The sequence below is a fragment of the Panthera tigris genome, chromosome B1 (assembly GCF_018350195.1).
Source record: "Panthera tigris isolate Pti1 chromosome B1, P.tigris_Pti1_mat1.1, whole genome shotgun sequence".
NCBI lineage: Eukaryota > Metazoa > Chordata > Mammalia > Carnivora > Felidae > Panthera > Panthera tigris.
The window spans coordinates 81,584,951-81,603,368 of record NC_056663.1 but is presented as its reverse complement, the minus strand read 5'-3'; the positions used below and the strand labels follow the sequence as shown (position 1 = coordinate 81,603,368).

Here is an 18,418-nt window from a genome sequence, read left to right as displayed (position 1 = left end):
GGTATTTTCAACCTGAAAATATCTGTTGCCATGTGAAATTTTTTTGGTGGCAAAGAATGGGAATTTATGGAATATATAAGACCCAGAGTAAGAACTTTTACTCTTCATTATCAAATAAAAGTAACAGAAAATTTACACAGCTACTTAGTAAAAACATCTTAACTTGGAATAAGATAAAAGACCTCAGGCTCAGGGCATCTGGGTGGCTCAGTCGGTAAAGTGTCCGATTTTGGCCCAGGTCACAATCCCATGCTTTGTGGGTTCGAGCCCCACATTGGGCTCTGTGCTGACAGCTCAGAGTCTGGAGCCTGTTTTGGATTCTGTGTCTCCCTCTCTCTCTCTCTCTGCCCCTCCCCTGCTTGTACTCTGTCTCTCTGTCTCCCAAAAATAAATAAACATTAAAAAAAAAAAAAAAGACCTGAGGCTCAATAAAAATTGAGCTAACATATTATCTGGACAATTTCCCTACTACTGCCTCAAAGTTATGGTACCACTTAGTCTGACTCTAGATCTTATTCTCATCAGAGTTCCTGGAGGGTCTCCTCTGCCTAGTGCCTCTGTCCTACTTAGTCAAGCACCAAAGATCAAGGCTAGCTGTGGACTATTCAATTAGAAAATTATCCTTCTAAACTAATTTACAAACGAGACAATTTGTTCTGAAAATGGTGCTGAGATTACTGAACCACTGTTTCTGTTTTCTACCACCAAAAATTACAAACACAGGAGGGAAGACTATCCACCCCACCCTTCAAGCCTACAGACCCTTGAATGATGATTTTTCTTAACTGCCTTATGAAGATAAAATGGCCAGAGAAGAAAGAATCAATTGGCTTATATTCCAATAGTTTCCACTCCAATATTCTCTCTCACTCTTTTATTCAGAGGCTTGGAGATGTTTTTTTTTTCTTTTTTCTTTAGAAATCTTATCCTCCAAATTACACTGTTTAAAGCTTTTTATAAAATCATTAAGCAAAAGCAACCAGCAAAAAGAAAAGCAAGTATTTGTAACCGCTTATGCCAAAAGCATTAGCATTACAGAATCAACCAATTTTCAATAGAATATATCAAGAAAGTAAATACATTTCAAAAATCTATAGTCAATCTATCCCGTCACTCACAAGCTCATTTCCTTGGCTCCACACTTCAATTTTTCTGAAAAAAATTTAAAGAAATATTTTGGTAACTTACAATCTAATGTGATGTTAAGCAAAAGATGGAAGGAATGTGTATTGCATGTTGATTCCCAGCTATACCACTGCCTTGCCGTGTAACATCAGGCAGTTCACTCTGCATCTCATTTGTAAAACAGTGGGATTGCACTTTATTAGAAGTTGTTAACTCGTGGTCCTTTCACCACATCCAGACTGTGGACATACCTTGTTTGCCCAGCATATTTTAAAAATTGGGAAATTTCCACATTTTAAAAGTTGGGAAATTTCACATTCATATCCAGATTTCTCTTAAAAAATTTTAGGACTGACAACACCAGGCCTACACTCCCATGGGGCAATAAAGGCTGAAACTGGATAGAAACTGCCCCCCTGGCATAAAGGCATGGAACCTTGCTGTTACATACCTGCCTGACTGTGTAGCATCTAAGCTTTTGATGAAATACACTACCTCTGAAGTTTCTTTCAGCTCTAACATGTAGAATGAGCCACATAGCAAAAGGTCCTTTTAACCTAAGTCTCAACTTTACTTGAATATAGGGATAATAACATCTGATCACCACTTGTGCTTTGGAGACAAAATGAAACAGTGAGTAGTGACTGCTTAGCCCAGTGACATAAATGTTGAGACTGCTTTCATAAATAGTAGAGGTTACAAACCCAAGTAACAGTGAACGAGAGGACTCAAAAACAGTACTATGATGGTCAATCCAATCTACATCAAAACTGACATGCTGATTCTTCTCTTCCTAACACAACACTGATCCCATTAAAAATCTGCTACTTGCCTCTAATTTTTAGAGATTAAGTCTTCATTCACTATGTATAAAATAAGAGGCTGAGAAAAAAAATGAAGGTCCTGAATGGGCTGACCTCAAGATATACTTTAAAGTTATGATAAAACTTTTCAGCATGCAGTTTTCAGCAAAATCTGCTGTAGATCTTTCTGTTCTAATCACGACCATTCTTAGTTGCCAAGAATAAAGAAAGATGCATTCAAAAGTCTCTACAGGGAAAGGGGGCTTACTAAAAAGTTAGCCCCGGAATCCAGGAAAAAGTAAACAACTAGGGACCAGAGAGGTCAGTAAATGCAGAACACTGGGAGCACCAGCCATTCGTTCAGCTCTATTTTTCTCTCCCCTGGTCAGTCTGATTCTGTGCCTGCATCCACTCTATTTGTTCTACACCATCCTACCTCCTCCCATTATCTTAGAGTCTATAGCCTTCTAACTTTGAAACTTGAAACGCACATGGCCCTTCACCTTACCACCCTCTCCATATCGCTATCTCACTGTATCAAGTCTGGCTAACTTGCCTGTTTCTTGTGAGTCATATTTCTGAGAAAGGCAAAAAAAAAATAAAAATAAAACTACCAGGGGTGCCTGGGTGGCTCAGTGGGTTAAGCGTCTGACTTCAGCTCAGGTCATGATCTCATGGTCCGTGTGTTTGAGCCCCAGGTCGGACTCTGTGCTGACAGCTCGGAGCCTGGAGCCTGTTTTGGATTCTAGGTCTCCCTCTCTCTCTCAAAAATAAATAAACATTTAAAACTAACTTTTTTAAATAAAAAATAAATAAAACTACCATACAATCCTACAATCCCACTTCTGGGTATACACCCAAAAGAACTGAAAGCAGGGTCTCAAAGAGATATTTATGTTTGCACATTCATATTCATAACAGCATTATTCACACCACTTGTGGAAGGTCCATCAACAGATGAATCGATAAACATAATGTGGAATGTTATTCAGCCTTAAAAAGGGAAGATATCCTGTCACATGCTACAACACAGATGAACCTTGAGGACACTGTGCTCAGTGAAACAAGGCAGTCACAAAAGGATAAATACTATGAGCCCACTTATATGAGGTATTAAAAGAGTAACCAAATTCATCGGAAAAGAAAGTAGAATGGTGGTTATCAGGGGTTGAGTTGAGGGAAAATGAGGAGGAGTTGTTTCATGGATATAGATTTTCAGTGTTGCAAGATGAAGTGATTCCGAATATGTGTTGTGCAACAATGTGAATCTACTGAACACTATTGAACTGTACACTTAAAAGTGTTAAGATGGTAAATTTTAAGTTACATGTTTTTTATCACAATTATAAAAAATATTTTTTTGAATTTTTGAGAGAAAGAATCAGATCTGCCCAGATAATCTTCTTTGAAGAAAACTACACAAGCAGGGATCAGTGGCAAGCCTAGGGACTGACTGCTGGTATACTCATTTGACAACTTTTTATTAAACGCCTACTGTTTCCGACACTGTGCTAAGTTCTCAGCCAGGTGCCTACCCCTTCCCTGTTCAGCTGGCCATACTCAGTAAGCTTTCCTTATTTAAATAAAAGGGGTTGATAATCGGTATCTCTAAAACCATGGGCATTTTCACTTTTGTAAGTAAAGTGCATATTTTTATTGCATTGTACCCTGCTATATAGTTAAATAAAGGGTTTTTAATTTTGTTTTTTGTTTTCTTTGTCCCTGGCTGTTCCTACTGTCACTCTGCCTAAAAGAAACAGTGCAGTTCTTCCGTAAGTGCTGCAAAAGAGCACTTGAAAAAGGCGACTCTAGGGCACAATGCTCTTAAAAGAAACCTCATCAACTTCAAAGTTAAGTACGCATCAGCAGTACAAAACCTTCCAATTCAAAGCATTACGAAACAAAACAAGAATCCCCTTCAGAATCTTCTTACTTGGTCCAAATATGAGAGTAGGAAAAGTTGGAATTCCTGGTATTAAATAATTTCATTGGTCTCAAATCTATAAATGTAGAAACTATTACTCTAAAGAGTGATTAAACTAAACTACTTGCAGAAGCTGCTTACTACAGAATTGCATTAAATAAATTGCCTATGAAAACATGCAACACAGGCTTAGGCAGGAAGGGTTTCATTCCCTATCTAAGTGGGTACTCCTGCCCATTCTCAGCTTCTGTGACAATGTCTCTCGATTTTCTTCTCATCACTGGCAGTTCCTTTCAGCTCTTTCTCACTGAATAATCTTTTTTCTCCCCAGTCCTTGAGTCCTTGGCATTTCCACAGTTCCAGCCCTGGCACTCTTCTTTTCCACTGCACACACTCCCTGAATGAATCGGAACTCGCACCGAAGCTTCTTACTTGCATGTTGGTAATTTTCAAGTCTACACCTCTAACCTAGACTTCTTTCTTCAGGTTTGGATCCATGTATCTGGCTACCCCTTGAAAAGCCCTCTGTCAGAAAAAATACCAGAAGTCACTGACAAAAACTAATCTCATTAGCTTAACCTTTCTCACCATCCTCGATGTTCCTTAACTCTGCATTCCATTGCTGATTAATGATAAAAATCCACCAGTTGCCAAACATGAGAAGAATTCTAGTTGCCCTCTTCTACCTACTTGAAGCCCCTACCCATACATACTCCCTGTACACCCTAGGTAACAATCAGTCACGAGCCTTTCTGAATCTACTTCAAATGCACCCCTTTCTTTTGAACCCAATTGTCACAGCCTTGGTTAAATCCTCCTAATTTTCACCTGGATACCACCTAGCCGGTCTTCACGTTGCTCCAGCCCCAGCCGTCCCACGATTAAACTTTATCAATATCTCCTCATTTTAAGTCCAAACTCCCTAGAAGTCTATGAAATTAAGCATAACCTGATTTTTGCCTACGTATTCTCACTGTAACAACTACACATCACTCCCCGCATGAACATACACTCCTTATGTGCAGAGGCCATATTACCATTACCATCACAATAAATGTGTTGAATGACAATACTTCTCCAGTCTTTCTTGCCATTGCTTCATACCTACCCAGCTTCCAGAAGTACTAAATTACTTGCAGTTCTGCCATTATGCCATGCCTTCCTGCTTCTGTACTTTTAGGTACACTGTGCCCCTTTCAAAATGCCTCACTTTATTCTCACCTGAGTGGGCTTTATGTTGATCCTTAAGATTCAGTTGAACTATCACCACTTTTAGAAAAACCTTTTAAAGTTTATTTATTCTGAGAGAGAGAGACAGAGAGAGGGTTAAAGGGAGAGAGAAAGAGAGAGCACGAACAGAGGAGGGACAGAGAGAGGAGAAAGAGAAGCCCAAGCAGGCTCTGCACTGATGAGGGGCTCAATCTCATGAACCTGTGAGATCATGACCAGAACTGAGATCCAGAGCCAGGACGCCTGACTGACAGAGCCACCCAGGCACCCTAGAAAAACTTTTTAAACGGTTGCTCCTAATATTCCATTGTGTTTCCACAGTACCATATGTCTTTACTAGACTATATTGTAATTGTAGATTTACTTGCCTGTCTTTTCCACCAAACTATGAGGTGCATACGGACAGAAACAGTGACTATCTTTACTGTATTCCCAGTACCTAATACAGTTCCTGGCACTTAGCAGGCCCTAAATAAATATCTAATAAATACAGTATGAATTTGTCTTGTAATAGGAATCCCAGATTACATCTCTACATTGCCACAGTCTAGGTTTGTGATCAAACAAAAAACAAGAGATACAAGAATATTTCTCTCTTAAAATATATATATATAGGGGCGCCTGGGTGGCTCAGTCGGTTGGGCAGCCGACTTCGGCTCAGGTCACGATCTCGCGGTCCGTGAGTTCGAGCCCCGCGTCGGGCTCTGTGCTGACAGCTCAGAGCCTGGAGCCTGTTTCGGATTCTGTGTCTCCCTCTCCCTCTGACCCTCCCCCATTCATGCTCTGTCTCTCTCTATCTCAAAAATAAATAAACGTTAAAAAAAAAAAAAAAAATATATATATATATAATATTCCACTATGTAACATTTTAGATTCAAAAGGAAATACATCCCAAATGCATAGTCATATCAACTCCATTTTGGAAATAAGTAATGTATATAATCATGAATAATTCTCTTTAAATTGCATGTTACTTTTAGAGAGGGAAAAAAAAGGATAACATTTCTGGCCTAAAAATTATGTGTATCACAACAAAATATTCCATACTCATTTCAAAGATGTCCCAGTGTCAGTTATAAAAACTAATTTTTAAAAATATTTTCTTTTAAATTAACTAAATTTCAGTAAAAATATTTTTCCAAAGGCTCAATAAATTAAACACTGTCCTATGAAACAAATTTATGTTTATAAGTACTGCCTAAATCATTCCATTTTATATCAAGTTGTTTAAAACAGGCCCCTCATCAGAAAGTAAATATAAGTAGATTTTAAGATCGATGGATAGAGCCAGAGACTCTGTCTGCATCTTCTTACTCCACCACACACATTAACAAAACTCAAATTATAATCATAAATGCTATGTTAACAGAAGAGTTGACTTTTTAACCACTTTTGTCAAAGTACCAAATATGGACTCCCATAGCCATGCTACTGATTCAAGACCCAAGGAAGGGAGCCAAAAGGCTCGTCCACAAGGAAGAAAAGAAAAATATCATTACAGCTCTCTTAACATCGAAGACTTGTTTCAAGCTTCTTCTTTAAAAAAAAAAAAATCATTTGGTAACAGCTTTATTATCTGAAGACAAAAACAAGGCTTAAAATTCACTTAAGTGCTCAATCTTGTACTCCATTAATATTCTATCCTTTTGCGGTCACAAATTTTAGAAGCAAAACGCTAACAATGAATCAAAGGACAACTTTCACATATGCTGAAAATATCTGCTTCAGTTAACAAGTTGTTTTTTTACAAAACTGTATAGAAATAATTTTGAAAACAGTTTCAAACAGAGAGGAGGCAAACCACAAGAGACTCTTAAATACAGAGAGCAAACTGAGGGTCAGTGGGGGGCTGGAGAGGAGGGGAAAATGGGTGATGGGCATTGAGGAGGGCACTTGTTGGGATGAGCACTGGGTGTTGTATGTAACTGATGAGTCATGGGAATCTACTCCCGAAACCAAGAGCACACTGTATATACTGTATGTTAGCTAACTTGATAATAAATTACATTTAAATAAATAAATACCACAGAGTAACTCATTTAAAAAAATAAATAATTTTGAAAGCTGTCATTCTATGTCTAATAAATCAGTTTAGTATCATATTTAACTACAAAATTTTTTAATTTTTTTAATGTTTATTTATTTTTGAGAGAGAGAGAGACAGAGCCCAAGCAAGGGAGGAGAAGAGAAAGAGGGAGACACAGAATCAGAAGCAGGCTCCAGGCTCTGAGCTGTCAGCACGGAGCCCGACACAGGGCTCAAACTCATGAACCGTGAGATCATGACATGAGCCAAAGTCAGATGCTTAACTGACTGAGCCACCCAAGCGCCCCTAAGAAAACAATTTCCATAATAGTTTTTAGAAAGAGAAATAACTCGTTAGCAAATTGAAAAAGACTTTAATTTTTCTTGAATTTTAGCTGGAGATGCTTTCTACAAAGTTAAAATGGTCACATGTAAGACATAGTGCTCTTGGTTTCTCGCTCTAAATGACAAAAAATTTCCGGCTATTTATTTTTCCTTCTGAGAGCAAAGGAAAAAAACAGCATTAAACCAAAATATAATGCTAAAATGCAAATGATTTAAAAATTTTAAAAGCAACTGTATCTTTATTTGAAAACTTCTCTTGAATAACTTCCTTAATAACATGATGAACATGACTTCCTATATAAAAGTTAACACAACTAGATGAAGTGTTTTGAGAAGATAATGCCATAAAGACTCTGAAATGCTAAGTCCTCCCTCCTTTACAGAAGTAGTCTTGTGTGGAAGCAATAAATCACAAACATCTCATAAATGTTCTTATGTCTTTTGTTCCCAATTTCTGAAGGATGGACAATTTTAAAAACACAAAAGTAGAATAAGCAGCACAAATGAATTCAACTTTGGCATCAAAAATGTTCTATTTGGCCAAACTTAGTTTTAGTATCTTGTAACCATTAAGCAGAAAGTTTAAGCCTTATTTCCATTTTAAGTCCCTCCTCAGGTAATAGAGATTGAAATATGCATTCAAGATTAGTAAAGGAAAGGCCTGATCTCTTTGTAGAGGTTTTTCAACAGAGGTTACAAAGATCAGGATAGAACAGCATGCTTTGTAACTAAAATGAAGGAAAACATATGATAGCAAAAGAATAATTTTTTGATAGAGTAGCCATTAGCTTTTCTTACCCTGAACTACATTTTTGTAAAAGTTACTACTTCAAATCAATAATAAAATGACAGAAAATAGGTTTTTAGAGTGTTTCAAGTAAACAAATCCATAATTTCTAGTAAAAAAGGAAAACCTATTAAACACTCCAATACACACTACACCCTCCCGTGGGCAAGCCTCCATGGAAAAATATAAAAAGATTTAGTTGGGTTTTCCACTCAGTTAAATCAGTCCTATAACTAATGAAACGATGGCTCTAAAAACCTCATAAAAGTTAACACTATTTTAATCACTTGTCTTAGCATCTGAGTTAGAAGAAAGAGTTTTTTAGAAATAACAATTTAGATCCTATAGAGTAGGAAATAAAATCATAATCTGCTTATCTTCCCTTAAAAAACAAAGTGATATCAGATTATTTCTTTAACTTAGAAAAACAGATAAAGTAAATCACATGTAAAGATATATAATTAAAAGATAAAGTATACTTTATATCATGAGCTGCAAAGGCGGTACTAATATTTTAAAGCAAAATACAAAAATTATGGTTCCTTAGTGAGAACTGTGGCAGAAAAGCAGTATGTTCATTAAGTTTTTCAGGAAAACAACTTACATTATCACCTGGTAATATTTAGTATTACTGGCCTCATGAGGCTGTGTGGTCACTATACAGAAATATAAACACACTTGGAATAAAATTAAGAGACTACCTAAAAGAGCCCTTATTCTATATGGCTAATGTTTCAGTACTTAAATGATAGAATAGAAGCAAAACTAGATTAAAAGTATCTGCAATGGTCCAAATATTTCAAGTTTCTCTAATTTACAACAGAATACTATATATATATTTAATACATAAAGCTAGAAATCATGTATGAGGATGTACATTTCCCAAAATGCATGAAAGAATTTTTGAACAAATATACTCAAAGAAAAATAAGTTACAACTAAGACTACTTAAGGGCTTAAATAGACAGAAACCATCAATTAAAGGACAACAGTGACATCTAGTGGACATTTCAAATATAGGCCACACACATTTTGGATCAAAACATTTTGTGTGTCACATATTTCAACCTGCCTGAGGGCTTACGGGACAAATCTTTAATTTTAAAACAAAACAAGCCAGCTATGATCCAAAAAGGCTTATAAATATGAGTGACCCAATCATTGATAAATACAAAATGTTTAAGTATAAGAAGTACATATCTCGCATCTTTAAAGTTCTTTAAACACTGATTAAACATATCATATATGACTAAAAGAAGGGCTAGTAAAAGGTCCAATGTAATTATGATAATAAAAAGAATTTAAAATATTCTGAATGAAAAAGCACTGGGGTGAATGAAGAAACTAACAAAGTTTATACTTTGTTTATACTGGTTTATACTTTTGGTTTAGGGGCTCTTGGGTGGCTCAGCTGGTTAAGTGTCTAACTTTGGCTCAGGTCATGATCTCACAGTTTATGAGATTGAGCCCCGTGTCAGGCTTTGTGTTGACAGCTTGGAGTCTGGATGGAGCCTGCTTTGGGTTCTGTGTCTCCCTCTCTCTCTGCCCCTCCCCTGCTTGCATTCTGTCTCTTTCTCTCTCAAAAATAAATAAAAACATTAAAAAAAAAAAAGTAAATGAACATTAATAAGACCAGGTGGTCATCTCAAAAAGCAACAAACTTAACTCAAAGAAGGATGAAAAAACAAAACAAAACAAAACAAAAAACCAAAATACCTGTGGATGAAAATGTTCTTACATATTCTTATTTGTCAATACATAAACAAATTTCACAAGAGAACAACACCACATTCATTGAGTAAATAATGAAAATATATGTGATTTTTATTAAATATTTTATTACTAATTCAGGGAAGAAATATAAATGTAGAGGCAGATCTTATAAACACTAAGTCAAATAAGAGTCCAGGCCACAAATTAGCCAGAAGTCTTTCAAACATCACAGGTGCTTCCAGATCTCTCAGAACTACCTAATTTAAAAGATTTTAATGATTATTTGAGCTCAAAGATTTCCTGACAAGGAAAAAATGCAAAGGGCCAGAACTTTATAAATACAAAGTTCAAACTCATTCAAAGTACATGAAATGTACACATGTTGGGACTAGTAACATTCAAGTCACAAAAGCATTATCTTAACAGTTTCAAAAAGTTAGATAGTACATAAATAAATTGGGATATATTCAAACAATGGACTATAACTCCAGAATATAAAAGAATGAAGTACTGATACATGCAACAACAAGGATGAAATGTCAAAAAATTAGGCTGAATGAAAGAAGCCTTACAAAAAGTTACACTTTTTGTGATTTCATTTATATGACGTGCTATATAACAGGCAAAACTGATCTATAAAATGAATGAATGAACGAATGAAATTAGAGCAACACTTACCTCTGAGAGTAGGATAGAGATGGAGATTGACTGGGAAGGAATATGAGGGAATTTTATGGGGTAAAGAAAATATTCTATATCTTAATAGAAGTTGGGGTTATACGTATGTTTGCATTTGTCAAAACTTACCAAATAATACATAATTAAGATTGTGCAAAACATATATACATTGTACCTTAAAATATGAACCTGAAGCAAATATTCATAACTCTAGTTATCATATATCATGCTGAAGTATTTGGGGTGATATGTACAAATTTCTGCAACTTATTTTGAATTGCATATAAAAATTAGATGAATTGATGGACAGATTATAATAATGCAAATACAGCAGAACATTAACAATTATAGATAGAATTTAAGAGATGAGTATACTGGGATTCACTATATAATTCTTCAAATTTTCCTGTATGTCTAAAAATTTCCATAATAAAACACTGGGAAAAAATTAAAATGACAATCAGAATTAAAAAAAAAAATTTAAATATAAAAAATTTAAAGTGTTTTCTTACATATTAATAATTTTCCATTTATATATTAACATTTTAATCTGTCTAATCTAAAGTCAAATGTAACCATTCTCTAAAGAGCAAGAGTTACAGGAAAACATATTTTTAAAAATGTGAAAGACATACCCGAATTTCTTGAAGATTGTGAAAATTATTTCCTACTCTGACCGAGATCTTGCTTGGAGTATAGCTTTCATCAGATTTGTAGTCTGCATAAATACATAATGTCTTCACTGTTGTTTTTCTTCTAAAAGCAATAAAATAAAAACATGTTCTTTATCACGTGGGAAGATTATATCCAAAACATCTGATCGCAGTTCACTCAAATGAGTACTTCAATCAACAATTTCCATTTCAACAATGATGAAAATGAAGAACAAGTAAAAATACAGATACACATTCATACAGGCATCTCTTATCTAGAACATGGTCAAGAACCAGATGTGAGTAAATTAAAAACAGTTGAGCTAAAATAGGTACCTTAACATGCAAACAGCATTAAGAATTTCAGTCCTCTTCATTTATGTTTTACACAAAAAAGTTACTCTAAAAAACTTGTTTTTTTTTTTTACTAGTTAATTACTTAATTTCCTATATCAATATTTGAAAATAACTAGCTAAGTAAGAAATTAAGTCCAACAAACCAAAATCATTTATAATATAATTTTATAATATATAAACATATATTACAGCACATATTGTAAAATAATAGTGTAGTTTTATTTTTTTTTTAATTTTTTTTTTTCAACATTTTTTATTTATTTTTGGGACAGAGAGAGACAGAGCATGAACGGGGGAGGGGCAGAGAGAGAGGGAGACACAGAATCGGAAACAGGCTCCAGGCTCCCAGCCATCAGCCCAGAGCCTGACGCGGGGCTCGAACTCACGGACCGCGAGATCGTGACCTGGCTGAAGTCGGACGCTTAACCGACTGCGCCACCCAGGCGCCCCTTAAAGGAAAATCTATTATGTAATGCAAGAAATAAAATTCTGTTTTTAAAATATATATATATCTTAGGAAGAGAAGCAAAGACAAAACACAAACACAAAAGTAATCTCAGAAAAAATAGCAAGTAGCCAAAAAACATGAAAATGTTTTAATCTCTAATAATCAAAGAAATATAAATTAAAATACATAGACATTAGTTTTCTTATCATATTAAAAAATATTAAAATGACTGATAATATCCAAATTTGATTAGAAAAAGTTACTGTCATAATGAGCTGGTAAGGCACACAGCCTTTGACCCATGAATTCAACTTCTGAGAATACATTAAAAAACAAAAATAACACAAATACTTAAAAATGGATGCGGAAAAAATGTTTACCATCCTGGGGTTAAATTACTAAAAAATTATAAACTCAAATATCCACCTCAATAGGTAATTAGTTATATCTATTCAATGAAATCCTATATAACTATTTCAAATAATCACACATATACAGGTTAGGTAAAAAGGCAGATTACAAAACAGTATATACAGAAGGATTGCATTTTGGGGAAAACAAAAAAAATTTTAAAGGCATATACACCTACATATATGTATAGGTATACATTACATATATATATATATATATACGTATATATATACATACATACGTATATATATATACGTATATATATATATATATATATATATATATATATATATATATAAAGATGTAGATAGAATCATACAAAAACACTAAAAGTGACTATTTTGGTGGAATAGATCTATGAGAGAGCTTTATTTTTTTTTATGATTTATATATTTTTGGAATAATTTTTTTTTACATTAAGCATGTGCTATTTGGGTCATTAGGGGAAAAAAAAAACACTAGACAATTTTAAACATCAACCAAAAAAACCCATTAAGAAGTCTATTTAAACATGCTTTAAAAGTTAAGTTCTGGTATAAACTGGCACTAACTTATTAACAATGAGCTCCTTGAACAGAAGTAGTCTGTGTCAAAAGTCAACCAATAAAAACAGCAGGGGATCTGTAGCTCTTAGTGTGGGGACCAAACTTCTATAGCCCAAGCTATTCATCAAAAACAAATGGGGAAAGTTAAGGACTTTTCTTCAAATAATAAAGACAGATCAAGATGTAAAACACTAAGTACCCAGGAATCGCTGACAGGATAAATACCATTACCAGGTTTTCAGAAGAGGCCAGAGGTATCAAACTGACATCTTTCTTTCTGTTGGGCCAGGAAGGAGACATGAGAGGAAGCAAGGGAAGAGGGGAAATTTTGAAGGGCATACAAAAGATCTTTTCCTGATGAGCCAGAAGCAGGCAGTAAAAGGTCTTTCTTATTATGGAGAGATCAAAGATCATGAAGATTACTCTTGAAGACTTTTGCTTTTCTTTTTTAACAAAAGCAGATCTAAAGAGCCAAGCTTTCCGCTGTTCAGAATAATTTTATCTCCAAGTTATGAAATTTAAGATAACTTAGTCACTGGAACATAAAAGATAATCAGGATGAGGTTAGAAAAGCAAAGAATAATAACAACACAAATGATTATAAAGACAACAGCAACAAGTACAAAATAGCAAATGAACTTTGGCCCAGAAGTAAAGCTTTTTATGTATTATTTAATTCACTTCTCAACCTTGGATACAGAAGCCATTACCACCTTCATTTTACTGATTTAAAAAAAAAGCAACCAGTAACACTCAGGTTAATATTAACTGACTGAAGGTAAAAGACCTAGTATGCAGGCAGGCACAGTTGAAGCTGAAAGATGTGTCTATCTGCCTCACATGACCTTAACACATATCACCTTGCTGTTAATTATACTTAACTTACTCAACAATCATTGGTTCCAATTTGCAGGAATATGTACGTGTCTGTAGTTCTTCAAATTTTATCTGCCGTAAATTGGGATCCATGTATTCCCAGAAATCATATTTAATATGATAATCTGATTACATAATTATATAATTTCATTACATTTGCAAAAGAAACTGTGACCTCACGAAAAGTTTAAAAACTATTACTCTAAAATGTAGCCATAAAGCCTTTTAAAATTATTTATCAATTTTATCTCGTGGTGAATGTAAAAACTAACACTGCACAGAAAACCATGCTATGTGTCAAACAGCAATGCATGTGGGAAGATTAAATGCGTAGATTATGAGACATCATGGCAGCTACTTAAATTGCTCAAATCATCATTATAATAATAATCACCATACTCTGTAAGCCAAGCATTGTGCTAAACATTTAGGGTAAAGTACTATAGGAAGGAAAGAGGGAGGGGGTAACATGTCCCCATTTCTGATGACACAAGTAACATTCCCAGCCTCTCTATTCCTCACCCATGACTCCCTTTCTGCTGAGAAAGAGCTGCTGGCAGGAGGTACACATTGACTTTGTTCCTTCATGCCACAAATTTAATAGAGGCAGGCTCTACCTGGTCTAGCACCTTTATAACTGGATGGGCAAGTCTGTTTAATTCTAGGGTTCAATATTAGCAAATACACTTAACTGTAGATGTAAGCCCCTTTCTCAAACATCAGCGTTGTCAGTTTTACAAGGGTGATACTTTGGTCTCCATCTGCTGACTCCTGAATAATTTTTCAATTCATTGGGAACCCGTGAAATTGCAAGAGAAGACATTAGAGACAGACACTCCAGGTTGACAACCTAACAGCCCCTGTTCCCTTCTTTCTTTATGGCATTCTACTAAAAGACTATATTCCCTAGCTTCCCTTAAAGCTAGATATGACGACGTGACTAAGTTATGGCCAATTAGATTTACACCAAATGACTGTATTTTATAAAGAAAGGTTTTTTTAAATTTTTAAAAAATTTCTTAATGTCTATTTTTTGAGCATGAGCAGGGGAGGGGAAAGGAGAGAGGGAGACACAGAATCCGAAGCAGGCTCCAGGCTCTGAGCTGTCAGCACAGAACCCAATGCAAGGCTTGAAGCCATGAACTGTGAGATTATGACCTAAGTTGAAGTTGGACACTTAACCAACTGAGCCACCCAGGCGCCCCTATAAATCAAGTTTTTAATGTTTATTTTTTTTATTTGCAAGAGAGAGAGAGAGGGCAGAGAGAGAGGGAGACACAGAAACCGAAGCAGGCTCCAGGCTCCAAGCTGTCAGCACAGAGTCCAACACAGGACTCAAACCCACGAGCCATGAGATCATGACCTGAGCTGAAGTTGGACACTTAACCGACTGAGCCACCCAGATGCCCCAAGAAAGGTTTTTTTTAAAGGAAGATATCCCCCTTTACCTTCTCCACCTACTCCTTCCTGCTACCTGGGATATGGACATAATGGGTAGAATTCCAAAAGGCATCTTGAATCATGAGGTAACCTTGAGGACAGAACTCATGAACTAAGAATGGAAAGAGAAGGAATCTGGGTCTACAAAACACTGTAGGGCTACCATACCATTCCTGAATTGCCATGCTCCACTTATATGAAGAGGGAGAGAAAATAAATTCCCACCTTGTTTATTTATTTACTGGGGGGGAGGGGCACAATCTCACAATTAGTGAGATCATGACCTGACTGATGCTCAACCAACTGAGCCACCCAGTCGCCCCCCCCCAATCTGTTTAAAGCACTGTTATTAGAAGCTCTGTTACCAGTTCTCATGCCTATTTAATACATTATCACGTCCACACTACAGATGAGGAAACTGGGCTCAGATTCGGGTTAAGCAAACAGTCTCAGTCACACATCTAGCTATGCACAGAACCAGAATATGAATCCAGTTCATGCCTGGTGGACTTAGCGATATGCTCCAGTGGGGAAGGAGGGCGGAGACCCAGGAGCCAGCAGATTGGTCTGAGGATCCTCTGGGTTGCAAGGGGCAAAACAATTCCCCTGCTTGCAGTGCACTTGGGAGAGGTGGCCCAGCCTCTCTGGGGGCAAAAGACATGGCAGCGCCATTGAACTGCCCTGTTCACTAACATAGGAATGGGGACACTAGCTAAGGGTAGCAAACTTTGGCACCAGCCTTGTGCTGCACTTTCCCAAAAATTCCTAACCACTATGAGGTCACGTGACTATCTGCTGGGACAAACCAGCCCTGGGCTACAGTGCAGTGAGATCCTCCTCCCACCCCAGGGGGTCAGTGAGTCTGTGCCTTGCAGATGTCTAAAAGATGAAACAGCCACATGGACAGCTCAGAGGTAGGCAGGGTAAAGGTGGAGATATGGCAGAAGCTGGGGACAGAGGAAGAATGATTGTTTGCTCTTCTGTGAGTGCTTCCTGAAGAGTGAAAGGCACAAACTCCCCCATCCGGGATGAAATAGGGGGAGATTGCCATTGTCACTCCACTCATCAGCTCAGTTAGCTAAACAGTGCCACTAAGTGGAGGCGGGAGCCACATACACCAAGCCCTGACTGCCCTGCAGGTACATCTCTACTAGGGCAAGTACACCTGAGAATCAGATCAACAGGCCACACCCCCAGAAGACCAGCATAAACCCCTTGCACACACCAAGTCTACTGATCACAGAGTGCTGCAAAGCTTCAACTCTAAGGGAAACAGGATTTATCTTCCTTTCGGGGTTTTGGGTTTTGGGTTGTTTTGTTTTTTTTTTTTTGATACAGAAACAGCAATTTTTAAAATTTTACTATTACTATAATTGTTATTGTTATTATTATTATTTTGGATCAAGCTTCACTTAACAAGCAGACAAAAACACGCCCAGGATCTACCTCCCCCCTTTTTTTTTCCTTTCATCTCCAAAATGACAAGACAGAGGAATTCACCTCAAAGGAAAGAACAGGAAGAAGTGATGACCAGGGATTTAATAAAAACAGATAAGATGTCTAAACTAGAATTTAAAACAACAACTGTAAGAATACTAGCTGGGCTTGAAAAAAGCAGGGAAGACACTAGAGAATCCCTTACTGCAGAGGTAAAGGAACTAAAATCTAGTCAGACCTAAGTTAAAAATACTATAATTAGATGCAAGCCTGAATGGATGCCATAACAAAGATGGATGGATGAAGTAGAGAAACAAATCAGTGATATAGAAGATAAAATTATGGAAAATAATGAAGCTGAAAAGAAGAGGGAAAGAAAAGTTTCAATCACAAAGGTAGACTTAGGGAACTCAGAGACTTCTTAAGACATAGTAACATTTACATCACACGAGTCCCAGAAGATGAAGAGAGACAAAAAAGGGGCAAAGGTTTGAGAAAATTATAGCTGAAAATGTCCCTAATCTGAGTAAAGACACAGACATCGAAATCCAAGAAGCACAGAGAACTCCCATTAAATTCAACCAAAACTGGGTGATGACCTAGACATATCATAGTCAAATTCACAAAATACAGACAAGGAAAGAATCCTGAAAGCAGCAAAGGAAAAAAAGTCCTTAACCTACAAGGGAAAACAGATCAGATTCACAGCAGACATGTTCACAGAAACTTGGTAATTGAGAGGGAATGGCAGGATACATTCAACATGCTGAATGGGAAAAATATGCACCCAAGAATACTTTATCCAGCAGGGCTGTCATTCAGAATAGAAGGAGAGATAAAGAGTTTCCCAGACAAACAAAAACTAAAGAAGTTCATGACCACTAAACCAGCCCAGCAGGATATATTAAAGGGGACTCTCTGAGTAGGGAACAAAAGACCAAAGAAACAAAGACTAGAAAGGAACAGAGAACATCACCAGAAACACCAACTTTATAGGTAACATAATGGCAATAAATTCCTATCTTTCAAAAATCATTGAATGTAAATGCACTAAATACTCTAATCAAAAGATACTGCGTATCAAAATGGATTAAAAAAAAAACAAAAAACAGGACCCATCTACATGCTGCCTACAAGAGACTCAGTTTAAACCTAAAGACACCTCTAGATTGAAAGTGAAGGGATGGAGAACCATCTATCATGTTCATGGACATCAAGAGAAAGCTGGAGTAGCCATATTTATATCAGACAAACTAGATTTTAAACCAAAGACCGTAACAAGGGATGAAGAAGAGCATTATATCATAATTAAGGGGTCTATATATTTAAAAGATCTAAAAATTATAAATATTGATGCCCCCAACTTGAGAGCACCCAAATATACAAGTCAATTAATAACAAACATGAAGAAACTCATTGGTAATAATACAATAATAGTAGGGGACTTTAACACCCTATTTACAACAATGGACAGATTATCTAGGAGAAAATCAACAAGGAAACTATGGCTTTGAATGACACACTGGACGAATGGACTTAACAGATATATTTGGAACAGTTTATCCTAAAACAAGAGAATACACATTCTTTTCAAGTGCACATGGGACACTCTCTAGAAGAG

The 18,418-nt window shown here is 36.2% G+C and overlaps 1 protein-coding gene across 3 annotated transcripts in view; it reads right to left on the bottom strand.

Moving 5' to 3' along the window:
• Positions 1 to 18,418, bottom strand: part of ANAPC10 (anaphase promoting complex subunit 10) — a 102,803-nt gene that overhangs the window by 44,133 nt on the left and 40,252 nt on the right. For all 3 annotated transcript variants that reach the window (XM_015541921.2, XM_015541920.2, XM_007091772.3), the window contains exon 4: positions 11,266 to 11,386. In XM_015541921.2, coding sequence (XP_015397407.1) covers positions 11,266 to 11,386 — 121 coding nt within the window. The remainder of the gene's footprint in view (positions 1 to 11,265; positions 11,387 to 18,418) is intronic.